General features: G+C 38.0%; 1 protein-coding gene across 1 annotated transcript in view; it reads left to right on the forward strand.

The window, feature by feature from the left end:
• Positions 1 to 27,938, forward strand: part of LOC122793052 (ras-related protein Rab-17-like) — a 449,961-nt gene that overhangs the window by 251,646 nt on the left and 170,377 nt on the right. Inside the window, exon 5 of the mRNA XM_044060729.1 lies at positions 17,335 to 17,428. Coding sequence (XP_043916664.1) covers positions 17,335 to 17,428 — 94 coding nt within the window. The remainder of the gene's footprint in view (positions 1 to 17,334; positions 17,429 to 27,938) is intronic.

Genomic DNA, 27,938 nt, shown 5'->3' on the forward strand with positions numbered 1-27,938 from the left:
TTGTGATGAGGTGTGCCACGTAGAAGGATTTCCTGACTACTGTGGCGATGTGATTATCAAAGGAGAGACTACTGTCCACCTGTGTCCCAAGGTCTCTTATCACAGTTTCGGTGTTAAGTAGACTACCGCCTATATGGTAGTTCATGGGTACAGAGTTTTTACCTAAGGGGATGACAATGCACTTTTTGGCATTGAGCTTGAGACCATGGCTTTGACACCAGGCATCTGTCTCAGTGAGGCCGTTTAGTAGGATGTCCACATCATTAGGAGTTTCGATTATGGCTCCTAGTTTGCAGTCATCTGTGAACTTCATTAGCCAAAGACCTTCTGTGTTAGCCTGTACTTCAGAGAAGTAGACACCAAACAGGAGAGGACCCAGGACTGAACCCTGTGGTACTCCACTTGTCACTGGTCTGAAGTCAGATTTGGAGTCTTCTACTTTAACAGTGTGAGTTCTGTCAGTGAGCCAGTTGGCAACCCATCTTGTGACATAGGGATTTATACCTAGTTTAGTGAGTTTATCTATAATTCCAGAGGGGGGATGGTGAAAGCCTTGGCAAAATCTAGATAGGCTGTGTGAACCACCTTACCCTCGTCTACAGCTTTGGTAACTGCTTCAAAGAAGTCTATCAGGTTTAGGAGACATGATCTGCCTTTTACAAACCCGAACAGGGTAGGGTCCAGAATTTGGAGATTACCAATGTCTTTGTTTATAAGTTCCATGATGATATGTTCTATGGCCTTGCAGACCAGGATGGTCAGGCTAATGAAGTGGTAGTTCCTGGGGTCCATGGTGGCTCCCCCTTTGTCGAGTGGGATAACTGTCACTGTGCGCCATTCAGTGGGCACAAAACCTGAGGTGAGGCTATGATTGAACATGGTACTTAATTGGGGTTGCCAGTTCGTTCTGTAGTTTGTGTAGAATGCAGCCTGTGATGTTGTCAGGTCCCATGGATGCTTTGTTCTTGGCTTTGGAGAGTGTGATTTTTACCTGTGCAGCCATGATTATAGGGACTCTGCATTCTTCCTGTATCGATATGGGCCCTTTAGGGGGTGAGAGGGGGGTAAAGGTAGCACTGAACCTATCTGCCAGGATGTTGGCAATATCATTTGGTTCCGTAATTTTCATGTCATTATGCTGAAACTCAGAGCAGATCTGGGTGTTGCCATTGAGATTTTTGACATAGCTATAGAATGCTTTGCGGCTATCTTTAGAATCAGTGGTGATTTTGTTTTCGTAACTAGCTTTGGAGGATTTTATGAGGGATCTCAGCTTCTTACTGAGGCTGACCAGGGAGTTCCTCCAATCATGGGATTTTACTCTTTTTTTTTGCAACAGTTTCTTTCTTCTGTTGTAGAATTTGTTTATGGCAGGGGTGAGGGGGCCACCAGATAGGCTTCCTTTTTTTTGGAGGATAGCATCTTGGTTCTGTTAGGGATGGCACGATCCATGCACTCATGTAAGTGCTTATAAAGTGCATTTGCGTAGGATTCAACAGTCATACCTCTATTGTCCGTCTGCATGGGTGTTGTGAAGTTTGCCACTTCTGTCTTAAGAAGCGTGAAGCTAGCTTTGGAGAAATTTTTTACAGTGGTTTCCCTAATGGGGGGTGGGGGTGGGATGTGGATGGGTAGGGTAATTAGCTTGTGGTTAGATCTGACCAACGAAGAATTGATCTTTGGTGTGGAACACCAGTCGCCCATGGTGGTAATGACCAGGTCTAGGATATTGCTGACCCTGGTGGAGGTGTGGCTAAGTTGAGCCAAGTCATTGGAATTTATGAATTCCAGAAAACGTTTAGCAAAAGAGTTGGTGCATGAGTAGTTTTCCCATTTAATGGTGGGGTAGTTGAAATCGCCCATTATTAGGTTGTTGGGTTGTACCCTAATATTTTACAGTGTATCAAGAAATGAGGAGTGGGAATTTTGGGGCATGGTGGGGATCTGTAGCAAGCTACAGCTTGGATTGCGGTCTTACCCAGAGTTAGTTGCACTTGGATAATCTCGGCTGCATTATGCTGAGCAACTAGCCTGGAGGTGTGGATATCCTTAATGAATATGGACACGCCTCTGCCTTTACTGTTTTGGTCCAGGTTAGGTGGCCGAAAGGTGTGGCATATATTATAGCCTAGTAATGCAGGGGTGCTCTCTGGAGCCTTGAACCAGGTCTCTGTCACTGCACAGATGTCCATGTTCTCCATTTTAAGGAGTGCCTCAAGTGAATGCATTTTGAGGTTTAGACTTCTAGCACTGAGTAGCATTACCCTCAGATTTTGCTTGCTTGTACCTGTTACAGTGGCAAATTTGTCATTTGAACCTTGCCTAAAAAAAGGCACTATAGGGGTGACAAGAGCCTTAGCCAGTATCTGGAATCCCAAGGGTGACAGGTGCAGGCCATCTCTGGCAAAACATCATGGTCTGTCAGTCATGTCATACCAAGCAGACAGATGGTGGATCCCCTTAGAATGACACCAGAAGCTTAGCCAATTGTTGAAGTCAGTCATTTTGTCCTTGTACTGTGGTATCATTCTGGGCAATGGCAGGATGCTACTTAGGGCTAGGGTCATACCTGCCTGGGCTACAAGATCAGAGAGCTCCTCCATGAGGCAGTGGTGCCAACCTTCCTATTGATTTTTGTGTTGTACTTAGAACCCCTAACTGTTATGAATACAGAGTCAGTCATACATATTTGAGTAGTTTGGATCTCAAACAAAATTGCCTTGTCTACATACAATGTAATCTTAAAGAAGATATACCAGGCATATTTAAAATTGTAGACAGATATAAACATACTACCAGGAAGACAGAGGTGTTTCTTGGAGGATGAGCTCTGAGTATGAGTGCGATGTTATTATGCCTACCACATTGAGAAGAGCAGGAAGAATTTAAGTCCGGTGCATTTTTTTCATATATTTATGTCCAAAGCAAAAAGAAAAGGGATGCATTTTAACAAAAATAAAGCTCTAAGAATTCTCCTCTCTTTAAATAATCTTACTGAGGTAAAAAAAAAATAAAACTCTTCTATGCTTTTGTGCTAAAGAATTCAAGGATATGGATAAAACAAAAGGTGGTGTTGACATTGGAGGAAAATCTATGAGAATACATCACAGAATAACTCCAACCAAAGGGATGCTTTGGCAGATAGTTTTATGAACATTTATTGCACCAATAATATAAGTTCCAATAAACCTCTTTCTTCATCAGAAACCCTTAAGTACACAATGTTTAATGTCTGTGGCCATTCGCAAAAAAGCTGTTTATCTTGAAGGGGCCAAAATAACCATCTTTGCAGACCTCCCATTTGAAATTGTTAAGAAACAAAGATTTTTCTGAAATGCATTATGGAGTAAAAAGCATCATATCTATTATTTATACTGCCACATTAAACATTGAATGCAAATCTACACTCTTACCTTTTGAATACCCTACTGAAGCCAGACATAAACTAAGCATTTGAAGGATTATATGATTTCCACTTCATACAGGATCTTAGCTGTTTCTTTTTTTGTGAAGCTCATTTTTATGGACTTATAAAAACTTTAATTTGCCACTTTTTCTTCTTTGAGCAGGAGTGTGGTAAAGATTCTTTTTCTTTGTTTATAAGATAGAGTTTTCCACTTGATTTAAGGTATGCAACAATTAGCATGTTAGCCAGTAATTTAAATGGTGCACACACATTATCCAAGATAAGGAAAAATAATGCATTTTGTCAAAAATCAACCAGAGAATATATTCTTTCTCCAGGAAACTCATTTTGATGTCAATATTCAGAAAAACCTACTCGATAAATACAAATTGTTAAAATGTTTAATTATTAATGGTGGCATTAGTGCTTCTGTGGGTGTCACTATATTAATTCAAACAACCTGTGATTGGATTGCTAACAATACTTTTATAAGATTCAAGGGCAGAGTGGTACGATCCCAGTTATACTCATTAGGGGTAACATATAATTATCGACCATGAGATGGGTAATGCTAATCTATAATCACATGAGATAGGTTATTTGGAGCACAAAAGGGATATTGGATAGGCTTAAAATGGCATGAAAGGGCAGCTAGCCTAGTACTTACCTATAAACCTAGCTTCTAACCTGTTTTATCCAGAAATACAAGTTGCTTGTTTTCCACTGTAATGGGATATTATCTTCTTCAGGCCATGAAAACTCCTGGTTCAGTGCTACTTGAGGCTATCAGGGTCATTTTATATCCTCTGTACATTTTATACTCCAGACTTGACCAAGTAACCTAGAATTAACCACATGTTTGTTTATATATTTACCCTTTGTTGACCGGGTTAGTTGTACTAGGCTAGTGGCCTCTTTTCAGGAAAGACCAGAAGTGGTGTTTATGCTACTAGAGGTAATTTGGCCAGGGCATCAAGGAACTTCCCCTACTCTTTGGTGTAGGGGACATAATTGAAGATGGTACATCTGGCTTCTGTCTGTTACAGACATGATGGCAACCTGGAGAGACAGCAGAGTCATTGAGGATGTAATCCAATGAACAATGAAATTTTGGTTGTTGATGAAAAAAAAATAAGGAGTTGGCAGAATTGCTGCTAGATGAAAGAAAGAGTGTGAATGTGGACAGCAAGTCCATATCAGAGGAGAAGAGGAAAAGGGAACAGGTCATTGTACAGGAGGAAATAGGGCCTGACTCGGAAGAATTGTTCCAGCATACGTTATTTACGGGGGAAATGGAGCAAGTGGATGAATGTATAGTCTAAAGGATTGCTGCATGATTGTTTAGAACAAATGGTAAACAAATGTGAACCAGAAAGCAGTACAGAAGTATGGTGGAGTGACATAATGGAGAAGATAGAAGAAGAAGGGAGAAAGGATTAACCTATGAGAAGGCATACACACAAACCGTGACAAAAGGTAAAGGAAAAGAGGAGGAAAAGAAGGATATAAAGAGAGGGTACACCATTCATATAAGTAGTAAACAGGAGAAATGACTAAACAGGTGTGAAGTAAGGGACTTTTTGATTGCGTCATTAGGTGTGAATGCAAAGGAGGTAAGAACATTTATTCTTATTAACAGTGAGACTTTTTGTGTTTTATTATTTGAAAATGGACAATTCATGGAGAACTTTATAGGAAAATTTGAACAGAAAAAAATGTATATCCTTGGTCTGAATATGTTATTCAACCTTTTTTAGTCAGACAAAAAAAGACTATTAGTGCAATTTAGATCTAAGGTTGAATCAATAGACTTAAAAATGAACCTACTAACTATGTGCAAGGAGGTATTGGATACTACAAAAGTGTATGATGAAAGAGGACTTTGGACTGGGGCATTGGAATGTGAAGTTATTTTAAAAATGGAAAATGATTAAGTAATGCATATACCAAGTGTTATTAATGTGCATTGTAAAAAGGGTTTTGTAAGATAGATAGGGCAACCAAAGACCTGTCATTTTTGTGGAAAAGATGACCATTTGAAATTAGTGTGATAAGAAAAAATGTTATTTATGTAGTAAAACTGGACATAATGCAATAAAATGTGATTTAAAATGGAAAACTGTTGCAATACTGGACATTCATGGTTAGAATGTGAAATAGATATACAAGAAAAGGAAAATGGAGTGACACGGGAAAGAAATAGAAGAAGTGGTGACACAAGAACAAGTACAACAAAATGATATTAATCTAGAGGTAATACGTGAAAGCAAAAAAAAAAGATAAAGGAAAAGAAGATGTTATAGAGGAAACAAGTGAAGAAGAGTCAGAATGGCACAAAGTAAAAGGTAAAAAGAATTAAATAGGGAGAAGAATTAGGGAAAGGAAAATAAACATTAAAATATAATGTACAAAGAAAGTAAGAAAAGTAAAGGATAAGGAGTTACACTATAATAACTGTTCTGTAAAAATGTTAGCTTCAAATGTGCAAAGTTTGAAAAATAGGAAGAGAAGCGTTAATATATTACAATGGTGTGCTGGAATAGATACTGAAGTTATAATATTAGAGGATATAAGACTATTAACAGAAGAGGAAAGAACACAAACAGAAAAATTGTGGGATAGTAAAGTTGTTTGGAATATAGGTAAAGAAACATGTCGTGGTATATGTGCATTATTTAAAAAAAATATTAAGATACTAGATGTTATGATAGTTGAAATAGGTGGAATAATAGTGTTAGACATAAGATGGAAAGGATGTGTATATAGAGTTATAGCTTTATTATGCATATGTTACAAAAAAGAAAGAGAGGTGATGTTCAAAAGTATACTTAACTATGTATGTGTGAATATGAATATAATAGTAGCGGGAGATTTTAATTGTAACCTAAGAGGAAAAAAAGCATAATTGTGACATTAAAATAGTTATTGAAATTATGAGGAGTGGAAAGTTAAAGTTATGGGAAAACAAACACTGGACATATAAAAGAAATGAAATAAAAACTGAAATTTATTATTTTTTAATTTCAGAAAGTAAAAGAAAAAGGAATTAAGTATAATGGGTTTTCCAATCATGTAGCGATTTGGATTAAAATACAAGAAAATGAAGAATATATTAAGATAGGAAAAGGGATTAAAAAGACAAATGAAAAAGAGTTAGATCTAGGAGAAAGAAAATAACACAATGTACTCTGGAGACATCATATAAATATGAGACAGCTTTATGAAAATTGGATGGTATGATGGTAACATTTTAAAGAAAATATGAAAAAGAATTCTTAGAATATGTAGGAAAAAAAGAAAGTAAAGGAAGTTATTAACTCAAGAAATACTTAAAGATGTATTAGTCATCATCATCATCATCTTTTGGCTTTTCCCGTTAGGGGTCGCCACAGCGGATCATCTCTTTCCATTTCTTCCTATCCTCTGCATCTTGCTCTGTCACACCAACCTCCTGCATGTCCTCTCTCACCACGTCCATAAACCTTGTCTTAAGCCTTCCTCTTTTCCTCTTACCTGGCAGCTCCATCCTTAGCATCTTTTTCCCAATATACCCATCATCCCTCCTCAGCACATGTCCAAACCAACACAATCTCATCTCTCTTGCTTTGTCTCCAAACTGTCCAACATGAGCTGACCCTCTAATATACTGATTCCTAATCCTATCCATCCTAATCACACTGAGTGCAAATCTTAACATCTTTAACTCTGCCACATCCAGCTCTGACTCCTTCCTTTTTGTCAATGCCACTGTCTCCAACCCATATAACATAGCTGGTCTCACTACCCTCTTGTAGACCTTCCCTTTACTGGTACCCGTCTGCCACAAATCACTCCTGACACTCTTCTCCACCCATTCCACCCTGCCTGTACTCTCTTCTTCACCTCTCTTCCACATTCACCATTACTCTGAACTGTTGATCCCAAGTACTTAAACTCGTCCACCTTTACCAACTCTACTCCCTGCATCCTCACCATTCCTCTACTCTCCCTCTCATTTACACACATATATTCTGTCTTAGTCCTGCTGACCTTCATTCCTCTGCTCTCTAGAGCATATCTCCACCTCTCCAGAGTCTCCTCAACCTGATTCCTACTCTCACTACAGATCACAATGTCATCTGCAAACATCATAGTCCACTGGGCCTCCTGTCTGATCTCATCTGTCAACCTGTCCATCACCACTGCAAATAAGAAAGGACTCAGAGCTGATCCTTGATGTAATCCCACCTCTACCTTAAATGGATCTGTCACTCCCACTGCAGTCCTCACCACTGTCACACTACCCTCGTACATATCCTGTACCACTCTTACATACTTCTCTGCCACTCCCGACTTCCTCATACAGTACCACAACTCTTCTCTAGGCACCCTGTCATATGCTTTCTCCAAGTCTACAAAGACACAATGCAACTCCTTCTGACCTTCTCTGTATTTCTCCAATAACACTCTCAGAGCAAACATTGCATCTGTAGTGCTCTTTCCTGGCATGAAACCATACTGCTGATCACTAATCATCACCTCCCTTCTTAACCTAGCTTCTACTACTCTTTCCCATAACTTCAAGCTGTGACTGGTCAATTTTATCCCTCTGTAGTTACTGCAGCTCTGCACATCACCCTTATTCTTAAAGATAGATACCAAAACACTTTTTCTCCACTCCTCAGGCATCCTCTGACTTTCCAAAATTTCATTAAACAATCTAGTTAAAAATTCCACTGCCATTTCTCCTAAGCACCTCCGTGTTTCCATTGGTATGTCATCTGGGCCAACAGCCTTTCCATTCTTCATCCTCTTCATAGCTGTCCTTACTTCCTCCTTGCTAATCTGTTTCACTTCCTGATTCACTATCCCCACATCATCCAACCTTCTCTCTCTCTCATTTTCTTCATTCATCAGCCTCTCAAAATACTCTTTCCATCTACTCAACACACTCTCCTCTCTTGTGAGTACCTTTCCCTCACTATCCTTTATCACCCTTACTTGCTGCACATCTTTCCCAGCTCTGTCTCTCTGTCTAGCCAATCGGTACAGGTCCTTTTCTCCCTCTTTAGTGTCCAATCTCTCATACAACCCTCCATAGACCTTATCCTTAGCTTTCGCCACCTCTCTCTTGTCTACTTTCTTCATCTCTTTGACAATCCCACTTCTTCTTCGCCAGCCTCTTCCTCTGTATACTCTCCTGTACTTCCTCATTCCACCACCAGGTCTCCTTGTCCTCCTTCCTCTGTTCAGATGTCATAGCAAGCACCTTTCTAGCAGACTCCCTTACTAGTTCTGCTGTAGTTACCCAGTTATTCGGTAACTCTCCACTGCCTCCCAGTGCCTGTCTTAACTCTTCCCTAAATTCCACTTCACAATCACCCTTTTTTAACTTCCACCATTTAATCCTTGGCACTGCTTTCACATTCCTCCTCCTCTTCTTGATCAACAACGTCATCCTACAGACCACCATTCTATGCTGCTTAACTACACTTTCCCCTGCCACCACTTTACAGTCTCCAATCTCCTTCAGACTGGCCCTCCTACATAGGATATAATCCACCTGTGTGCATCTTCCTCCACTCTTGTACGTCACCCTATGCGCCTCCCTCTTCTTAAAATACGTATTCACCACAACCGTGTCCATCCTTTTTGCAAAATCCACAGTCATCTGACCTTCTGCATTCCTCTCCTTAACACCCTACCTACCCATCACTTCCTCATCCCCTCTGTTCACTTCACCAACATGCCCATTAAAGTCCGCTCCAATCACTAGTCTCTCACCCTTGGGTACACTCACCACAACTTCATCCACCTCACTCCAAAATTTCTCTTTCTCATCCATCGCACACCCAACTTGTGGAGCATATGCACTAACAACATTCATCATTACACCATCAATTTCGAGCTTCATAAACATCACTCTGTCAGACACTCTCTTCACGTCTAAAACATTCTTGGCATATTGTTCCTTTAGTATAACCCCTACCCCATTTCTCCTGCCATCCACACCATGATAGAACAATTTGAACCCGTTTCCTGAACATCTGGCCTTACTTCCCTTCCATCTGGTCTCTTGCACGCACAATATATCAACCTTCCTTCTCTCCATCATATCAGCTAGCTCTCTTCCTATACCAATCATATTGCCAACATTCAAAGTTCCCACCCTCACTGCTACACTCCTAACCTTCCTCCTGTCTTCCTGCCTTTGGGCATGCCTTCGCCCTCCTCTTCTCCTTCGGCCAACAGTAGCCCAATTTCCACCAGCACCCTGTTGGCTAACAGTACTGGTGGCAGTCACTGTTAACCCAGGCCTCGACTGATCCGGTATGGAAATATGAAATTTTTGCGCCATAAGTGATGTGGCAGAATTTTTACACCGGATGCCCTTCCTGACGCAACCCTCCCCATTTATCCGGGCTTGGGACCACAAAGAAATGCACTGGCTTGTGCATCCCCAGTGGCCGAAGAGAAAAAACATTTACAAAAAGGAAAAAAGATATATACAAAATGAATCAAGATTCATAATCAGTTATATAAAGAAAATATTTATTACTAGGAAAGAAAGAAGAGGTAGCATCTTATTTGCACAAGATAAAAGAAGGAAAGACACACCAAAAAAAAAAATGTTAGAACCAAAGCCTTGAAATAGCTGCAAAAAAACGGAACAAGTAGTACTTTCTGTTCTTATCTTTCTTTTTTGTCTTTTATATTCAAACATACACCACAGCGCGTTGCTTCGATAGTTAGAATGATTTATTTAAGCGATACCAACTCCAATGGAAAATTGGTTAGTTTAAAACAGCAAATGTTAAACGCTTTTCATTTTCAACAATACGAAAACTTTTTCAAAATACTTTTTACTCCGCCCCTTCCTTCTATTTATACCATTCATGACGTCACATAACATTTAAAAATACAAAAACAGCTTGAATCAAACAAGACCTTTAAATTCTAAGCTGTAAATTTTCAAAATTGAAATTAAAACTTTGTAATACATTCATTAGTCCACCGAAGCCATTGAGACTTTAACATCATACATTCCTACTGTGTGTTCTCTACAGTTCAGTCTCGATGCTTATATGGATATATTTACACCATTCCATAGTTACACTTTACACTGCCAGTGTTTATATATGTGTACATGTACACATTATTAAAGTACCTTCTATTGGACACATTTACTTCTATGGTTTTAAACCATGTTGTGTTACGTTTCATTAAAAATATATGTTCTACCTTTCTTTAAAAGTTCTTATGCCTACATAAGGCTCCGTCTTGTCATATTGAAAAAGACGCTGTAAAAGTTTATAGTACATGTTGCATTAAATTAAAGTGCATTAAAAAATTCTATTCATATTGTTATTTTGATGGCCATTCTTCTGCCCTTTTCTGCACTTGGACCTATGTAGGCATTGGAAAATCTAAAAAGTGAGTGCATGTTTTCGACAAAATAGTTACATTATGTTGAAACACTTAGTAACCTGACTCACCACGTTACTAATTAACCCGCTTCAATCTCCTAAAAACAGAATTCTAAATTATACATAGTGCTTCTAAACTACTATTCATTAATGCGTTCGTATAATAACGGGTGTAATAACGTACAATAAATTCTAACTAATGCCTAAATTACTGAACACTAATTATAAAAATGTGACTGACTTGTATTTATACAACTTATTACAAGTCAGTTCTATGTAGATAAAAAGTATAAATTACAACTTACTATAACTAAACACCTACAATTATGGTAAAATACATAATTCTAAACAACCTTTACCAAAAAAATGAAAAAATATGTGGAAAAATATATGTAAAAATATGTCTATTAAATAACCATTACCCAATGACTTGGGTTAATTACGTTGGTATTAAAGGGAAACAATGTCAAGAACTATTAATGGTGGTTAGAGAATTAGTAGATGACATATTAAATAGGCAGGATAAATTATTAATTATATTAGGTGATATTAGTAAAGCATTTGAGTCTGTGCAACATAGAACTCTATGGGGTATATTTATGTCTTATAATATGTACAAATAAATAATGAATGTATATGCTACATCATATAAATACCATAAACTAAAAGTATTGATTAATGGGTGGTTGTGTGAGGAAATTATTATTAAGAGAAGAATTAGACAAAAGTGCCCTTTTAGTGGCATAAAATGTGTACTTGTAATGAATGCAGTTACAAATAATATGAATCAAGATATGAAATATGTAATATAATTGCAAGAGAAGAAATTGAAGTCTATAGCATGTTATCTTATGCTGATATTATATTACTATCTAGGCAGACAGGATGGAGGAATTAATACTGCACTTAAAAAAGTGCTTACAAATAGCTTGAATAAAGAGAAAAATACAGGACTTGGATATGAGGATAATATCAGAGTAATTGTGTTTAATATGCAAGAAATAGAAATAGTAGGGATTAGATTTGGTAGTCAGGAGTTTTTAGATTTGCAATGGAAGAATGTTATAAGAAAGATTGAATATGTGTGTGATTTTTGGAAGACCTTTAGGTTGTCATTTAAGAAAAAAGTTTATTTGTTGAATTCAGTGGTTCTTGGAAAATTATCATATTTAGGTGTGTTTAATATGCCAACATTATATGAGAAAGTAAATATATTAAAGAATGGGATATGGTGAAAAGGTATAAAAGAGAATGAGCGGAAAATGAGGTGGTAAGGGCTTATCAAGAAAAACATTGCAAAATGGAAAATAAATATGGAATACTTGGAAAAAGACAGAAAAACATGCTATAAAAATGTAAAGGGGAATGTTTGTATGTGTATCCATGGAAAGAAATTGCCAGGGAAAGTTAATATGCCTTATAGAAAAAGAAATGTTTTCGAAATGTAATAGAATTGTAAAGTTATGAAAAAAATTAGGAGAAGAAATTATTTGGATAGTATACAGGAATCCGATGACAAACATGGACACGATTAAATCTGGCATTTATAAAGGAAAAATATGTTGACAAAATGGATAGAAAAATATTTAATATTATTTGGATTATTTGGAATCATAAGGTTAAAGAAGTAATGTATAATGCTAAATGTGACTTGGCAGAAATTAAAAAAATACATTTTGGTTGTGGAAGATAGAGTGAGGGTCAGATAAGACCTAATTGTGTATTTATAGTAAGGCATAACATATAACAGAAAGCTTTTTTAAAGTAATGTATTTAAATGTTTGAATAAGATTATACATTTTATAAATGTTGTAAATAGTGCAAATGATGTTTAATACATTGTTCTTAAAATAAAGGACCCCTACTCTTTTTGATAGGTACTGTGGAATCTTTTGCATCTACTTGAGCTACCACCAGCTACAGCAGATGGGACCACAATTTAATGTCACATTTGACCAATGAGACACTCAGGAGGGTTGCATCCCATTTATACTGCACTGCAGTGTCAGCAATCCATCTACCTGGTGTGGGAATAGAACCTACAGAGTTCTGCACCAACAGGGAGTGTGTTATCTGTTTTACTACCAACACTGCTCATTGGTTAAGCTATTGTTGTTTTACACTCTCCTTTTTCAGTGAGCGTGACAATATGCTGTTAAAAGGAGTTCAGTACATGGGATATGTATGTATGGCCTGTAGAATTCCAATCAACTGACGGTCCATTTCAGCAAGTTTTCCTACCTTCCCCCAAGCTTTGAATTCTTAGTTAATGAGGCTAATAGCTTAATATCTGAGGTCACTGAAAAATGCATATCAGTTATTATGCACACAGACTAAGAAAGGAGGAAGTTAAGGAACAATAGCTTAGTTAAGGTAGTAAAAGTTTTGTGCAAACTGGAAGAAATGTTTGAAATGAACTACTGATGTCTCCATTGTTAGTCTTCCAAGAAAAAGAGAAATTTCTGAAACAAGCAGAATGAAGGTCTAATAGAGGTTTCTTTTTTTCCAGGGAAGATCATGGAACCTAAAGATATTTCTGACAATTCTGATTTAAACATTTTTTGGAAAAGCCATGCCATACGCTGCTTCTTTTACGTCCTCACTTCCTACCACACACATCTACCCCCACCCTACTTCCACCCAACAAATTGGACTCTAAATCCAAGTACTAAACCCCAGGCTCCTCTGCACACCTGTCCTTCCTTCCCAACCAATACTACTCTCCTTCCTAAAATAAAATGATCTCCCCCTCTCCCTACCTCCTCTAAGCAGAACAAAAATGTCTCCCCACTTAAACAATTACTCTTCTTCAAACCACTACTTAGATCAGGAGACATCCATCCAAAACCAGGCCCCTCACACCCTACCCTGAACAATAATCCTCCTGTATACAACTCAACCAACCTCACTCTCTCAAAAAAGCAAGTATCTTTCTGCTCTATCATCCTCAGGAGTGTAGTAAATAAAGTTCAGGACTTCAATGCCTGGTTAGCTAACTATACTCCAGACATAGTCACCCTAACTGAAACTTGGCTGAAACCACACAATCAAGATAGTGAAATTACCCCACCTGGCTATAACATCCTTAGATTTGACAGACAAAAGAAAAGAGGAGGAGATGTAGCCATTTTATAACTTGATCACCTCTCTATAACTAGTCCAATCCTCCCAATACCCTCTTTCTCTACAGCTGAACTCCTACTTACCAATGTTAAACTTAACAGCTTTACCACAATAACTGTTGTAGCAATTTATATCCCCCTGGAGACAATCTTAGCATACTCAAAAACATCCTATCTAACCTCTCTCAGACCATCCATAATGAAACCATCATACTAGGGGGTGTAAACATAGATTGGCTCTCAATACAAACTCCCAATACTACCTCTTGTATCAACTTACATGGATTTGAGCAGCTAATCACTACCCCCACCTATATTAACAAATCACACCTTCCACAGTCTTTTCTGGACTGGATTTTGGTGTCTCACCCCCCAAAACTACCATAACCCTCACACTCTACCAGATGCTGTTAGTGACCACTGCCCTATCACAGTAACCAGACATATGCCCCATTTCACCAGACCTTTCAAGTTTATCACTTCCGCAAAATCTCATCTTTCAGATCCGACTCTTTCATTGACCAGCTTTCTAGAATTAACTGGTCCCATCTCAATACTCTCCCCTGAGATGAGGCTGTCTACTCTTTCAACTACACCTTTCTTAACATCCTCAACTCCCTTGCTCCTCTCTGCACAACAAGAATCAAATCTAACACCGCTCCTTGGCTGACCAAATCAACTCGAACCCTGAGGATGTGGAAATTATGGACTAAAACTAAGACCCCTTCTCTCCTACAGAACTATAAAGAACTTAGGAATCGAATAAAGAAAATAATCAACAAAGACAAGACTAACTTCTGTGCAAACCATCCCACTACCCTAAAATCAGACCCCAAAAAAGTTCTGGAACACACTCAATCATATACTACATCCAGGAAACCCTTCCCCTCCAAACCCATTCCCAAATAAAACTCCTGAAGAAACTGCCACTACATTTAACAATCATTTTATTGACTCAATAACTACCATAATAAATGCTCTTCCCACTATTAAAACTGCTAATAACTCCACAATCACTACCTCTCCTCCCCATCCTTCTTACTCCTTTTCCCTTAAATCTGTTTCAGCTAACTATATTAAATCCTTACTCTCTAAACTCAAACCCTGCTCCCCCTCAGCTGATAATCTACCTTCCTATTTCCTACAGATTGCTGCTGAATCCCTAGCCTATCCAGTTTACATCCTGATTAACTGATCCATCTCTGAATCATATGTCCCAGCAATATGGAAAACATTCTTCACATTACCTGTACACAAAGGTGGTAATTCTTCTGATATATCAAATTTCAGACCAATTGCTGTACTATCTCCCCTCTCTAAGATTCTAGAGAAATGCATTCACAAGCAGATAATGCAGTGCCTTTTACAAGAGAGCCTTCTAACACACACACACAACATGGATTCCGTCCTAAACACAGTACTACAACTGCACTAATATCCTTCATCAGTACTATATCACCGGCCCGTGACAACAATAAACTAGTTTCATGTCTGTTCCTTGACCTCTCCAAAGCCTGTGACACTGTCTCCCATCCCTTCCTCTTGGACAAACTCTCCCATTTAAAATTCTCTCCTCCCACCGTATCCTGGTTTTCTAGCTGTCTCTCTAACCCGGGCAAGCTGTTAAATGGCATTCTGCACTACCCCCCCCCCTTTAACGTGCCAATGGGAGTTCCCCAAGGATCCATACTTGGGCCACTGCTATTTAATATTTTCACTAACCTACTTTACACCTCTTGTCCCCACTCTCCACTTGTACAATATGCAGACGATTCAGCTGTCATCACCATTGCAGACAATCCATCCGACCTCCACTCTACTACCCAAGCATTGTTCAACACCATAGAGACATAGCTTTGTGATAACAAATTAATTCTCAACCCTAAGAAAACTAAGCTTCTACTCTTCCTCCCAAAAAACCTCATCAATCTCAGAACTACATTTGCCATCAAATCAAGCAATGACACTATCATTACTGCTGAACCCAGCACTAAACTGCTGGGAGTCATAATAGATGATCAGCTTAAATTTGATCTGCAAGTCACTAATTCTATCAAAAAGACTCACCAGAAACTAGGACTCCTTTATTGCAACAAGAGACATTTAACCAGCACAGCCAGAATAACTCTCTCCCATGCATTTCTTCTTCCCACCCTTCTTTATAGCTGTCAGTTATTCACAAACCTTAACACCACACTCCTTACAAAACTTGAAACTACCTATAATAAGGTTGCCAGATTCGCTGCAAACCAAACTTACAAGTCTCACCATTGCTTATCTCTTAAGCAATTGGACTGACTCGAATTCCCTCATTTCCTCCTACTAAATCAACTACAAATTATCCACTCCATCCTCTATCTACCATCTTACTGTCCTAGCCTTCTAGCTGTTATATCTAAATATTCCCCAACCAGGACACTACATAGCTCAGACCAAGACTTCCTACAGATTTATAAACCCAAAACCAAAACAGGATGTTTACCCTATAACTATAACCCTGCTGTAACTTGGAACCAACTCCCCCAAGAAATTAGGTCCCTTAACCATACCAATCATTTCAAACTAGCCACTCGGAGATACCTAACAAACAAATGGTCCTGCTATTGTAGTTATCCTCCCTGAAACTACCCTACCCCATCTTCTAATACCCCCCCCTCCATCAGTCCTCTCATTCTTATATTCCCCGTTTCTCCCACTACTATATTCCTTCCCTTCTATTCCTTCTCCCTCATTTTCCTCTCCTCCCCTGTCTATCATAATAAACTTCTACCCCTCTGTCCCACTGTTTAAACACCTCATCCCCATGCTATTCTTTCTGTACTTATACTGTATATAACCAAACAGGAATTATGAACACATTATTCCTTTCATGACATTGTAACCAAGTGTTTTCTGTATGATTTATTGTAAATATTATCTCATTGCCTGTTTGTTTAGTTGCTAATGATAATTTCTTAACTGTTTGTGTGTAAAATTTAAAAACTCACTGTGGAGCTTTTCTCTCCGGGTCTCCACTGAAAACGAGCCGAATGCTCAGCTAGACTAACCCAGTGAACAAATGTAAAATAAATAAATAATTAATAAATAAAACAAATACGTCATCTCAAACATAGTACTCATGTCCCTGGTGATGGTGTTTGTTCACCTGTTTTTAAAGAGCAATCTGTACCAATGGAAACTTATTTCTTAGATATGGAGAGCAGTGGAATTAACACACACTTATTGCAACAAACTACCCATCCATTCAATGTAACAATCTCATTTTCTATTGTCATGCCTAAGCCTTATATTAATACATACTGGTAAACAAAGTATGACATTGGTCCTACTTTTTAGCCATAGTAAGACACACACTTTATCAGGTTTCTCAAAATGTTTTTTTTTTTTTTTTATCCTCTAGGCTGGCCAAATATTTGCTCAAAAGAATGGATTAATTTTCATGGAAACATCAGCAAAATCTGGATATCATGTGGAGGATATTTTTTTATGTGTAGGTAAGTTTAATTAAATTTTTTTTTTATTATTGTTGCTAAAGATACTCTTTACTAGAGAACAGTATTGTCTAGAACTCTGAAATGTGCCTCTAATGATAACATACAGTGATGCAATTTGGAGGAATAAAAGATTAATTTCATTCTAACACAATGCTATATATGTTTCAAACAACTAGAGAAAAGTTTAAAACATTTGAATTGATTGTTGTAGTGGCAATCCACCAAATTACAACAAAATGAAAAACAAACATAACCAAATGTCTACGAGAATGACAATGACATTGTTTTTACTTGCTTTCCACAATGAACTGATTATGTACAGAAGTGTGTCAATAAGTACGTCACATGCTGTGTAATCACAGCATATGATATGAGGAGAGCTCGCTTTTCTACAATACATGCACATCCTTAAGCAAAAGGATGTAAAGCATTGTCACTTGAATATGCTCAAGTCAATTAATCTCTTTTGCAATTCATAGGAGACTCCTTTGCTTAAACCATTTATCCAAAGGAAGCCTGTATTCATACACATGCCCATAAAAAGATCTGTAAAAACAACAAGGAGAATAATATTCGTTTGGAGTATAGGTAAACATGCTTTTTTAACCATTGTATACCATTCCTTAGTTGAGAATCACATTTGAAACATGACTTTTGTAGTGATGTTCAGTATGTAAAACATGCTACCCTACACCCAGATGTATAATATAACATGTATACATTCTCTGTGGGTGTATATAGTACTATATGCAGACATTCAGTGTGGACAGCATAAAATATATATACTTAGTGTCAAGTGCAACAGTTTCAAGTCATGATTTTCATTAATGTGAATTACATTCATGTCAAATTTATCCTGCAGGTGTTAAGATAAGACAGCATAACTTGATATTTTTTTATTTTAATACTGATGTCTACAACATATGTACAGAGCTAATCACCCCCAGCAAAACTTGCTTTTCTCTGATATACACTGCCTGCTGATTTTGTGTGTTTTAGTAAATTGTGCTTGCTGTGTAAAGATTGTATAATCCACAGCATTCATAGTAAATTGTACCTGACATGTGGAGCCCAAACTACTTTCATATGTTAGGGCTGCATTTTCACTTTTTGTACAGAAAACGTTCACTATATTTCATGTCTGTGCTGAACAGCACTGGATAACCCAGTCCCAAATCCATAGTCTTGTAGCTTTTGAGTTAGAGACATCAACCATAGCTGTTATTCTGGTCTACAGACTCTGACATTTTTATTAAGTGCCTATATAGTTAAAGGATTGTAAATGTCTCCCAGGCACTGTATACATAAATATTTTCTTTTGTGTAGAACTGCAGAAAACTACTATACTTCTGAGCAGAGATAAAACCTATTGGTAAAATGAACAAACTGCACAAATCTAATACATATTCTTGGAATTCTGATTCAAAGACATGCTAAAGCTGCACTGAGCGACACTTTGTTAGTGTCTCATTACAGCTCTGAAGGGAACATGGAGCTGCCAGACCTCATCATGTTAGTGTTGTCCCTTACAGCCCATGCATTGTGTTAACAAAGGCACCCTCCTACATGCATGTGTATATGGACACACACAAATGCAAAAAGCTCCCTCCCACACTTGCTTATTCTCATGGAAGCTCACTCCCACACTCGCATGCACACTCCAACATACATGCACATGTGCACAGAAACACACACGAGGGAATGCCTCCACTTGCGTGCATGTATGCGCGCACACACACACACACACACACACACACACACACACACACACACACACACACACACACACACACACATACACACACGTACACAAACCCATATTCATCCAGCATCATTCATGAACTCTGTTGACATGTACACACACGTCTGCCCACACATGCACAGACCCCCCCCCACAACTCTTTTGCATTTACCTGGACTGTGAGTACTCCCACAGGTGTGAAAGATTGAATGTTGTCTTCTGAAAGCATTCACTTTTCCCTCTAGAGTAAAGTTTTACTTGGCAGAGAAATTTAAAAAGAATCACTTGGCGTAGCTAATCAAGAGCCACAAACATTTCTGAGGAAAACACATGGATAATTAAAATGGACCACTCCCCTGGAATACTACATAAGTATATGGCTTCCCCAACAAGACCTGTGTCCATGCTAAGGGGGATACCTAGGTGGTAGAAAGGCCTAAGAAGTGGAAAAGACCACCACAATGTGGAAACCTTCTAAGATAAGATGTCTGTATCATAAGCTTTTCTGAATTCCATGGATTGCCTGTCAGGCACCCTTTGTGTGATAAATTTAATTTTGACTCCACCAAAACTAACATTCCCCCCTTTAGAGACCTATAATTGCCATAGGTATTGTAAATTCTTGTCTTCCTTCTAAATCACCTTGACTAAAAATAAAATAATGACTTTACCTAAGCAAGTAATTATAAAATCAGTGTTACAAATATTGTAATACATACATGACTAAAATCAGTCTCACAAACCATGGTGACTATCAGTCTCTAATTATCTGTCTCAGATTTTAAAGATTCATCTGCAGGGCTGAAAATATTAGTATTTTAGATATGTTACTTCTATTAGGGTTTCAATTTGTCAGTTTTTTTAAATCTACTTGCAATTAATATGGCATTTTTTCTACTTTAATATGAACTTTGCAACTGTATCCAAGTGGGCATCCTCCAAACTTTTCTTATTACTTCAGGATTCACCTGCCATTACACAAACACTATTTCTAATTCGGGGCTTCTTTTTATAAAGGTTTCAAAGGCATTTTTCTGACTAAATTTGTATTTTCAAAATACTCTGCGTTCCATTTTTGTGGCTTACACACATGAAAAGCTGTAAAATGGAGGCAAGTTGGTGCTTATAAAATATTTTATATTCTCTCTTATTACAGATTAGTGTGCCTCCATGGATAATAATATTTCTTTAAAACATACTTAGATATCTGCTGCAACATTACATGTTTTCGTGAACATAATCGAATGATAATAAGAAATGACATACACAAATGCATTAATATATTTATGTGGGTTACAAATGTGTACTCTCTTCTGAAGGTACATATATTACCATTTAATAGTGGATAGATGCTTCACATAAATATCTATAGGCAATACATTGATTTTTTGATTTTTGCAGTTCCACTTTTAGGATTGTGGATGCCTCAGAAGCCAGCTGTGAGATCAGTAAAGTAGTATTTATTTAATCAGTCTGTGAATTTTGTAATTTGTTTTAAGTTAAACAAAGTTTCTTTAAAAGCTGTCAAATGAATCAATTCCCTAGTAGCTCCCAAATTTAAGTTTTCTGAAAAGCACCTTATATAATTAATTTCAAAGATTTTTATAATGATTTGATATGACCATTCAGTACTGTGACAAGGATTTTTCTGTTAACAAAGTCAAACCCAGCTGTTACATATTACATATCGACATCTGTCTCTCTGTTTTTCTTTATAGTCATATCAAATTGAGACGGCTGTGTGTTTAATGATGCATGTAAATTGTTTCATTAAGTAATACTTTCCATGAATTAATATGTGGAACTTCACATATATGGGGTAGAGTTGGAAAAAGAGCTTTAAATATACTATAAAGCTTGTAATTGTACCCCAAGTAAACTGCAAATAGATTTGGATACAGGATAAGCCATTACTGAGATTCAAATTCACTTGCAATAGAAGAAACATTCTGCTAGTAATGTTTTTCCAAAACTTTGCTAATTTCAAATATGCATTCTATTTTTTGCCAAAATAGCAATATTTAATGAAACTCAGTTCATCATTTAACTCTAATGATATGGCTTGTTCTGCAGGCAGTTTTGTATCGTGCTGTAGTAACCAACAGACCCAGCCCCAATTCTTTTAATAAGTTATTTTCCAGATATCATACCAAACCCTGAAAGAATATATCTAATTCATCAGACAAACTTTACAAAAGAAAAACTAGTGCAGTAAATGTATTATAGAATGAATTGGTTTCCTACTCTGACTCATCTTTGTCCTTAACTATGAATCCTATTTTAGATCCCCCCCCCACACACACACATGCACACATACATTTGAGAATCCATAGGATCTACAATGTACAAGCTGCAACACACATTAATTTTATATGCATTATCATAAGTCCTTGTCATAAATCTTCTAGCTGATAGTAATGACAAGATTAACATGGAATCAGCATACAGATCCAGAAACATTACACACTGGTAGAAATATGTAAAAAGGAACTATGTTCTCATGTTTTTTTTTTTTTTTTTTTTTGCATTTCTTTATTTGAGCTCTTTGAATGTATTCCATAGCTTCTCACTTAGGAAATGTCAGAGAATAAATACAACTCCTTTGTCACATTTTAAAGTATTACAACAACATGTCCAATTAGTTTCCCAAGGAACCTCTTGTCTAAAATGGTTCACCATAACCTGTTCCTCCTTGGGCAAACTTTTATTACCTATATTTATCTCATGCATGCTATAGAAGGTTATAACAGCAAATCTTAAGGCCTTACCCAAGTTTTTTTTGCTGATCTTTGAGAAATGTGCTCACTTGGCTACCATACCATCCATACCTCCATGGACATGCATAGATTAATCCATACATATCTTCACTTCAAATGGATGTGTCCTTGATCACCCTGAAAGGCTGTTTCTGAATGCCATCAGAATTACTTGGAAATATCAGACCCATTACTTATTTATTGCCTTGTTCAAGGTTCAGTTTATTTCTTTTACCATACCTGATGTCTGTGGGTAATATTCCACATGGATCTGCTGATTATGAAATAATTTGCACAGTTCTATCTTAGCTAGAGCTTAGACCCAAGATTCTCACTAGACCTTTCTAAACATACTGGAAAATATTAATATACAACCAAACACCCTAATACTGGGTGATTTCAGCTACCCTGCCATTAACTGGGAAAACTACTCATGCACCAACACCTTTGCCCAACGGTTCTTGGAATTCATAAATTCCAATGCCCTGGATCAACTAATCGATAGTCCCACCAGGGGCTCCAATATCCTAGACCTGGTCATTACCAACATGGGAAATTGATGCTCCACACCTATGGTCACCCCCTCGTTGGTCAGGTCAGACCATAAGCTAATCACCCTTAACATCCACATCCCACCCCCACCCCCAGTAAGGAAACCTCCATAAAAAACTTCTCCAAGGCCAACTTCATGCTACTCAATTCAGAAGTTACAAACTTCATGACACCCATGCAGACGGGAACTGAGTCCTGCACTAAGGCACTGTACGAGCACATCCACTCATGCATGAATCGTGCCATCCCAAATAGAACCAAGATGCTCTCCTACAAAAAAAGGAAGCCAATCTGGTGGTCCCCTGCCATAAACAAACTTTACAACAAAAGGAAAAAACTGTTGCAGAAAAGAGGAAAATCACAGGATGCAAAAAACTCCCGTACCGGCCTCAGTAAGAAGCTGAGATCCCTCATAAAATCCTCCAAAGCTAGTTATAAAAATAAAATTGCCAAGGATTCCAAAGACAACCACAAGGCATTCTATAACTATGTCAAGAATCTAAATGGCAATGCTCAGATCTGCTCTGAGCTACAACAGAATGGCATTAAATATACTGATCCCAAGGATATTGCCAGTATCCTGGCAGATCGATTCAGTGCCAACTTCACCCCCCCCCTCACCCCCTAAATGGCCCATTCAGTACTGGAAGATTGCCAAATTTCGGTAATAATGGCCACACAGGTAAAAAATTTACTCTCCAAAGCTAAGAATACAGCATCCATGGGACAAGATGACATCCCAGGCTGTGTACTACATGAACTACAAAATGAACTGGCACCTCACCTAAGTGTCATGTTTAATCATACCCTCACCTCAGGCTTTGTGCCCACTGAGTGGTGCACAGCTACAGTTATCCCACTCCACAAGGGGGGATCCACCTTAGATCCCGAGAACTACCGCCCCATCGTCTGACGGGTCTGATCTGCAAGGCCATGGAACGTATTATCATGGAACTTATAAACAAAGACATTGGCAACCTTAAAACAATGGACCCCATCCAGTTTGGGTTCGTGAAGGGCCGATCTTGTCTCCTGAACCTTATTGACATCTTCAAATCAGTCTCCAGAGCTGTGGACGAGAGTAAGGCAGTCCACACAGCCTATCTGGACCTCACCAAGGCCTTTGACACCACTCCCCACTCTGGAATCATAGATAAACTTACTAAGCTGGGTATTAATCCCTATGTTACTCGATGTGTTGCGAACTGGCTTACTGACAGAACCCACACTGTAAAAGCAGCTGACTCCAAATCCAGCTCCAGACATGTGACAAGTGGAGTACCTCAGGGTTCAGTACTGGGACCTCTTTTGTTTGGCATCTACTTCTCTGAAGTACAGGCCAACACTAAGGGACTCTGGCTAGCAAAGTTCGCAGATGAGTGCAAACTGGGAGCCATTATTGAATCCCCAAATGATGTGGATACTCTACAAGGCCTTACAGAAACAGATGCTTGGTGCCAGAGCCATGGGCTCAAGCTCAATGCCAAGAAATGTATAGTTATCCCCTTTGGGAAAAAACATGTGCCCGTGAATTATCACATAGGTGGCAATACACTAAACACCGAAGGTGTGATAAGGGACTTAGGGACACAGGTGGACAGTGGTCTCACCTTCAATATCCACATCGCCACAACTGTCAGGAAATCCTTCTATGTGGCACACCTCATCACTAAGGGTTTTTCATCCAGAAAAAAGGACGTCATTGTCCCACTGTACTCATCCCTCATTAGACCCATTATAGAATACAACGCCCCATTTGGTATGTACCTCTCAAGACATCTGCAACAACTGGAAAGACCGCAGAAATACCTCACTAAAAGAATCACAGGCCTAAAGCAGATGCCCTATGCTAACCACCTTAAAAACTCCATACTCTGTCGCATATCATCTACTCCAAGGCGATCTCTGCTTAACATACAAGGCCATGTCAAACCCAGAGCTGTTGGACATGCTACACTTAAAGAAATCCCAATCCCTCAGAGCCACATGCTCCAGGTATCTAAATCTTGTCATCACAATAAACAAAACATGCTGGAGGGATAGGTTCCTGACCCAGAGACTCCCCAGACTCTGGAATAGACTGCCCATACATGTCAAGCAGAGCGCCTCTTTGGCCGTCTTCAAAAGGAACCTTGATGATTGGATGGGAGAAAGGAAATTCACCCCGGGGATCACATCAGTCACCCTGCTAGACAGGGGTCCAGGGAAGAAATAGCCAGGGAATTGTTATGGCTAGTATAGGTCCTAGGGCCGATAGCCTAGTACCAACCTATGAACCTCTAAATCCTAACTGTGGTACTGAATTAATGGATTTCATTAATATGATTAAGCAAGTTAAATGTGAAAGGGTTCCTCTCAACCAAACCAGTAGGACATTCCAGAGGTGCAATTACTGGTATTGGAATATGCAAATCCCAAAGGACTCAAGACACACAGTTGAAACAGAGGGCAACCCCTGAGAAGCTGAGTTTAGAGATTGGATTGGATGATGCAAATATAAGAAATTCTGAGGATATTTAGAACCCATACCTGAATAAGAACTTCATAGATGATATATTGTCTTAGGGGCAGCCACTGATGTACCAGTAAAACTGATATAATATTATGTCACATATGCATTGCTGTAAGTAAGTAGCAAAGCTGCAAAACTTTTAACTAACTTCAGGTGATCAAGCTCTTTATCGGTAAACCACAGATTAATGGCATAACAGTAGTCCAAATAGCATGGTATAGTAATCTGAGGAAGGAATATTATGTTGCATAAGGATATATTTTTTTAAGATGGTGTTACAAATAATAGCCATTGTTAAGTCTGGAATATTCTACATCTAGTAGCAGTACCTTTTATTTCACAGGTGTTGGCAGCAACAACAAGTTAACAAGATAAAGAGCAAAGTGAATGAAAGATAAACCAAACAAACTGTAACATACAAAAAATGGCACAGGACGAGGTGGCACTCAGAAAGAAGCAAATAGTTAATCCAGGTAAAGTAAGCACTTTTGTACAGGATAGTACCTGTACTTCTTCAGACAAAAGTGAATTCACAACAGAAAAACATACATTTATATACATCCTCCCAAGATGTAACCGCAATTAATAAGAATCACATGATCAATTAAATAATGAATTAACTAAACTTGACAATACGACCAATACTAAATGTAAAACTTTATGAAAGGACTAGTAAAAAAATTATATATATATATATATATATATATATATATATATATATATATATATAGATACATATATACTAATGTCTTTCAGCTTTTCCCAGTTAGGTGTTGCAACAGCGCAACTCTGGTCCGCTAATGATTGGCAGTGGATTTTTATGGTGCCAAGGTGCCAGCCCAATGCCCAACCTTCAAAGAAGGCACACCCATTCACGCGCGCACACACCTACCTGCATGTCTTTAAACGTCACTCGACCGCAGGGAGGACATGCAGACTCCACACAGAAGGCTCTCCAGCCAAGAATCGAACCGGAGAACCACTTACTCTGAGGCGACAATGCTAACCACTGCACCACCACGGTAGTCATATATGTATACATATATAAATGTATAAATAAAAAATGCATATATGGAAATATTAAAAAAAAAAATATATATATATATATATATATATATATATATATATATGCAGAAAACATGCTGAATATATGTAAAAATATAGCTACTGTGTTGAAAACAACACTATATTCTAAATGCTTATATTATATTGTTGCGTCTTTCGGCTTTTTCCGGTTAGGGGTCGCCACAGCGGAACTCCGGTCCGCTAATGATTGGTAGTTGATTTTTACGTGCCGAGTTATCAGCCCTGACGCACAACCTTCAACGAAGGTACGCCCATTCATGCATGTCTCCACGCAGAAGACGCTCTAGCTGAGAATCGAACCGGACGGCGTCTTACTGTGAGGCGACAATGCTACCACAGCAAATTCATCAAGAAATTCTTTAAAAATTCATGGTTTCTTTAAAAGTTCCTAATTTCTTAAAATTTTTATACAACAAAATAGTGGCTCCCTATCTGATGAGGCTTTTAAGTTTCAATATACATGCTTTGGAGCACATTTCATTAATGCCTGGATACCTAAATTCATCACATCTAAGTTGTCACAGCAGCTCACACCTCTCCAACCATAGTGAAATGGGGCCACCACTTATATTGTTGTTTGTCACCTGATCTATCACCCTAAAATCAAAAGTGTGATCTGGAAAATTTATTTATTATATGCTTGGCAAGGGCATTGTCAACCTTTCTATTCTTAATTGCATATGTGTGTTCATATACCCTGTCTCTAAGCCTCCTATCGGTCTTCCCTATGTAGAAGACAGGGCAAAATTTACACTTAACCAGGTAAATAATACTCCTTGAATTACAATTGAATCGACCACTACAGGAGAATCTCATGTCTCTTACATTAAAAGAAAGACCAGTGCTAACATATTTACAATAGGGGCATGATTCACAGTTAAACATACCTTTTATTCTGGAGTTATTAGTTTTCTTAACTCCAACATAGATTTTAAATTCAGTCCCCTTCTATAAATAACTGTGCATCCCTGACATTCTCATCAGCTATCAAATCCCAGTTCTTACACAAAATATGCTTGATCACATAAGCTTCATTACAAAAAGGGGTAATAAAGGTGGATGCAAAATCAGAAAAATAATTAGTTTTCACGGTTGGTCCACCAAAGGAGTCACTGGAACCATCCAAAACTTCTACATCACATGATCGAGGATCATTTAAAATGGATTTAAAATAATCAGAAAACCTTTTAGAAGTGACCTCTGCCAGGGTGTCATCCACTAATTAATATGGGTAAATACATTTCAAAAACATCCATTCCGCTGTGGCGACCCCTAACCGGGAAAAAACAAAAGACATTAGTATATATGTATACATATATATATATATATATATATATATATATATATATATATATATATATATATTACTCATACTAGTACTTTCATAAAGTTTTACATTTAGTTTTGGTCACATTGTCAAGTTTAGTTAATGAATTATTTAATTGTTCTTGTGATTCTTATTAATTGGGGTTGCATCTTGGGAGGATGTATATAAATGCATGTTTTTCTGTTGTGAATTCACTTTTGTCTGAAGAAGTACAGGTACTATCCTGTATGAAAGCACTTTCTTTACCTGGATTAAATACTTGCTTCTTTTTGAGTGCCACCTCGTCATGTGCCATTTTTTGTATCTTACAAGATAACAAACAGCACATTATGATTCTGTCTAAAAACATGAAATGCCAGAATTGTATAATTGTGTGCAATGTGACATGAAATACCAGAACTGTATAATTGTGTGCAGTGTATAATATAACAAACTCAGATCCTACTGTAGGCTAAGAGCTAGCTTCCTATCAGTCTTGGTCTTGGTCTTTCGGCTTTTCCCGGTTAGGGGTCGCCACAGCGGAACTCCGGTCCGCT

Source organism: Protopterus annectens, chromosome 2.part0 (genome assembly GCF_019279795.1).
Source record: "Protopterus annectens isolate FY-2018-M chromosome 2.part0, PAN1.0, whole genome shotgun sequence".
In the NCBI taxonomy this organism is placed as follows: Eukaryota; Metazoa; Chordata; order Ceratodontiformes; family Protopteridae; genus Protopterus; species Protopterus annectens.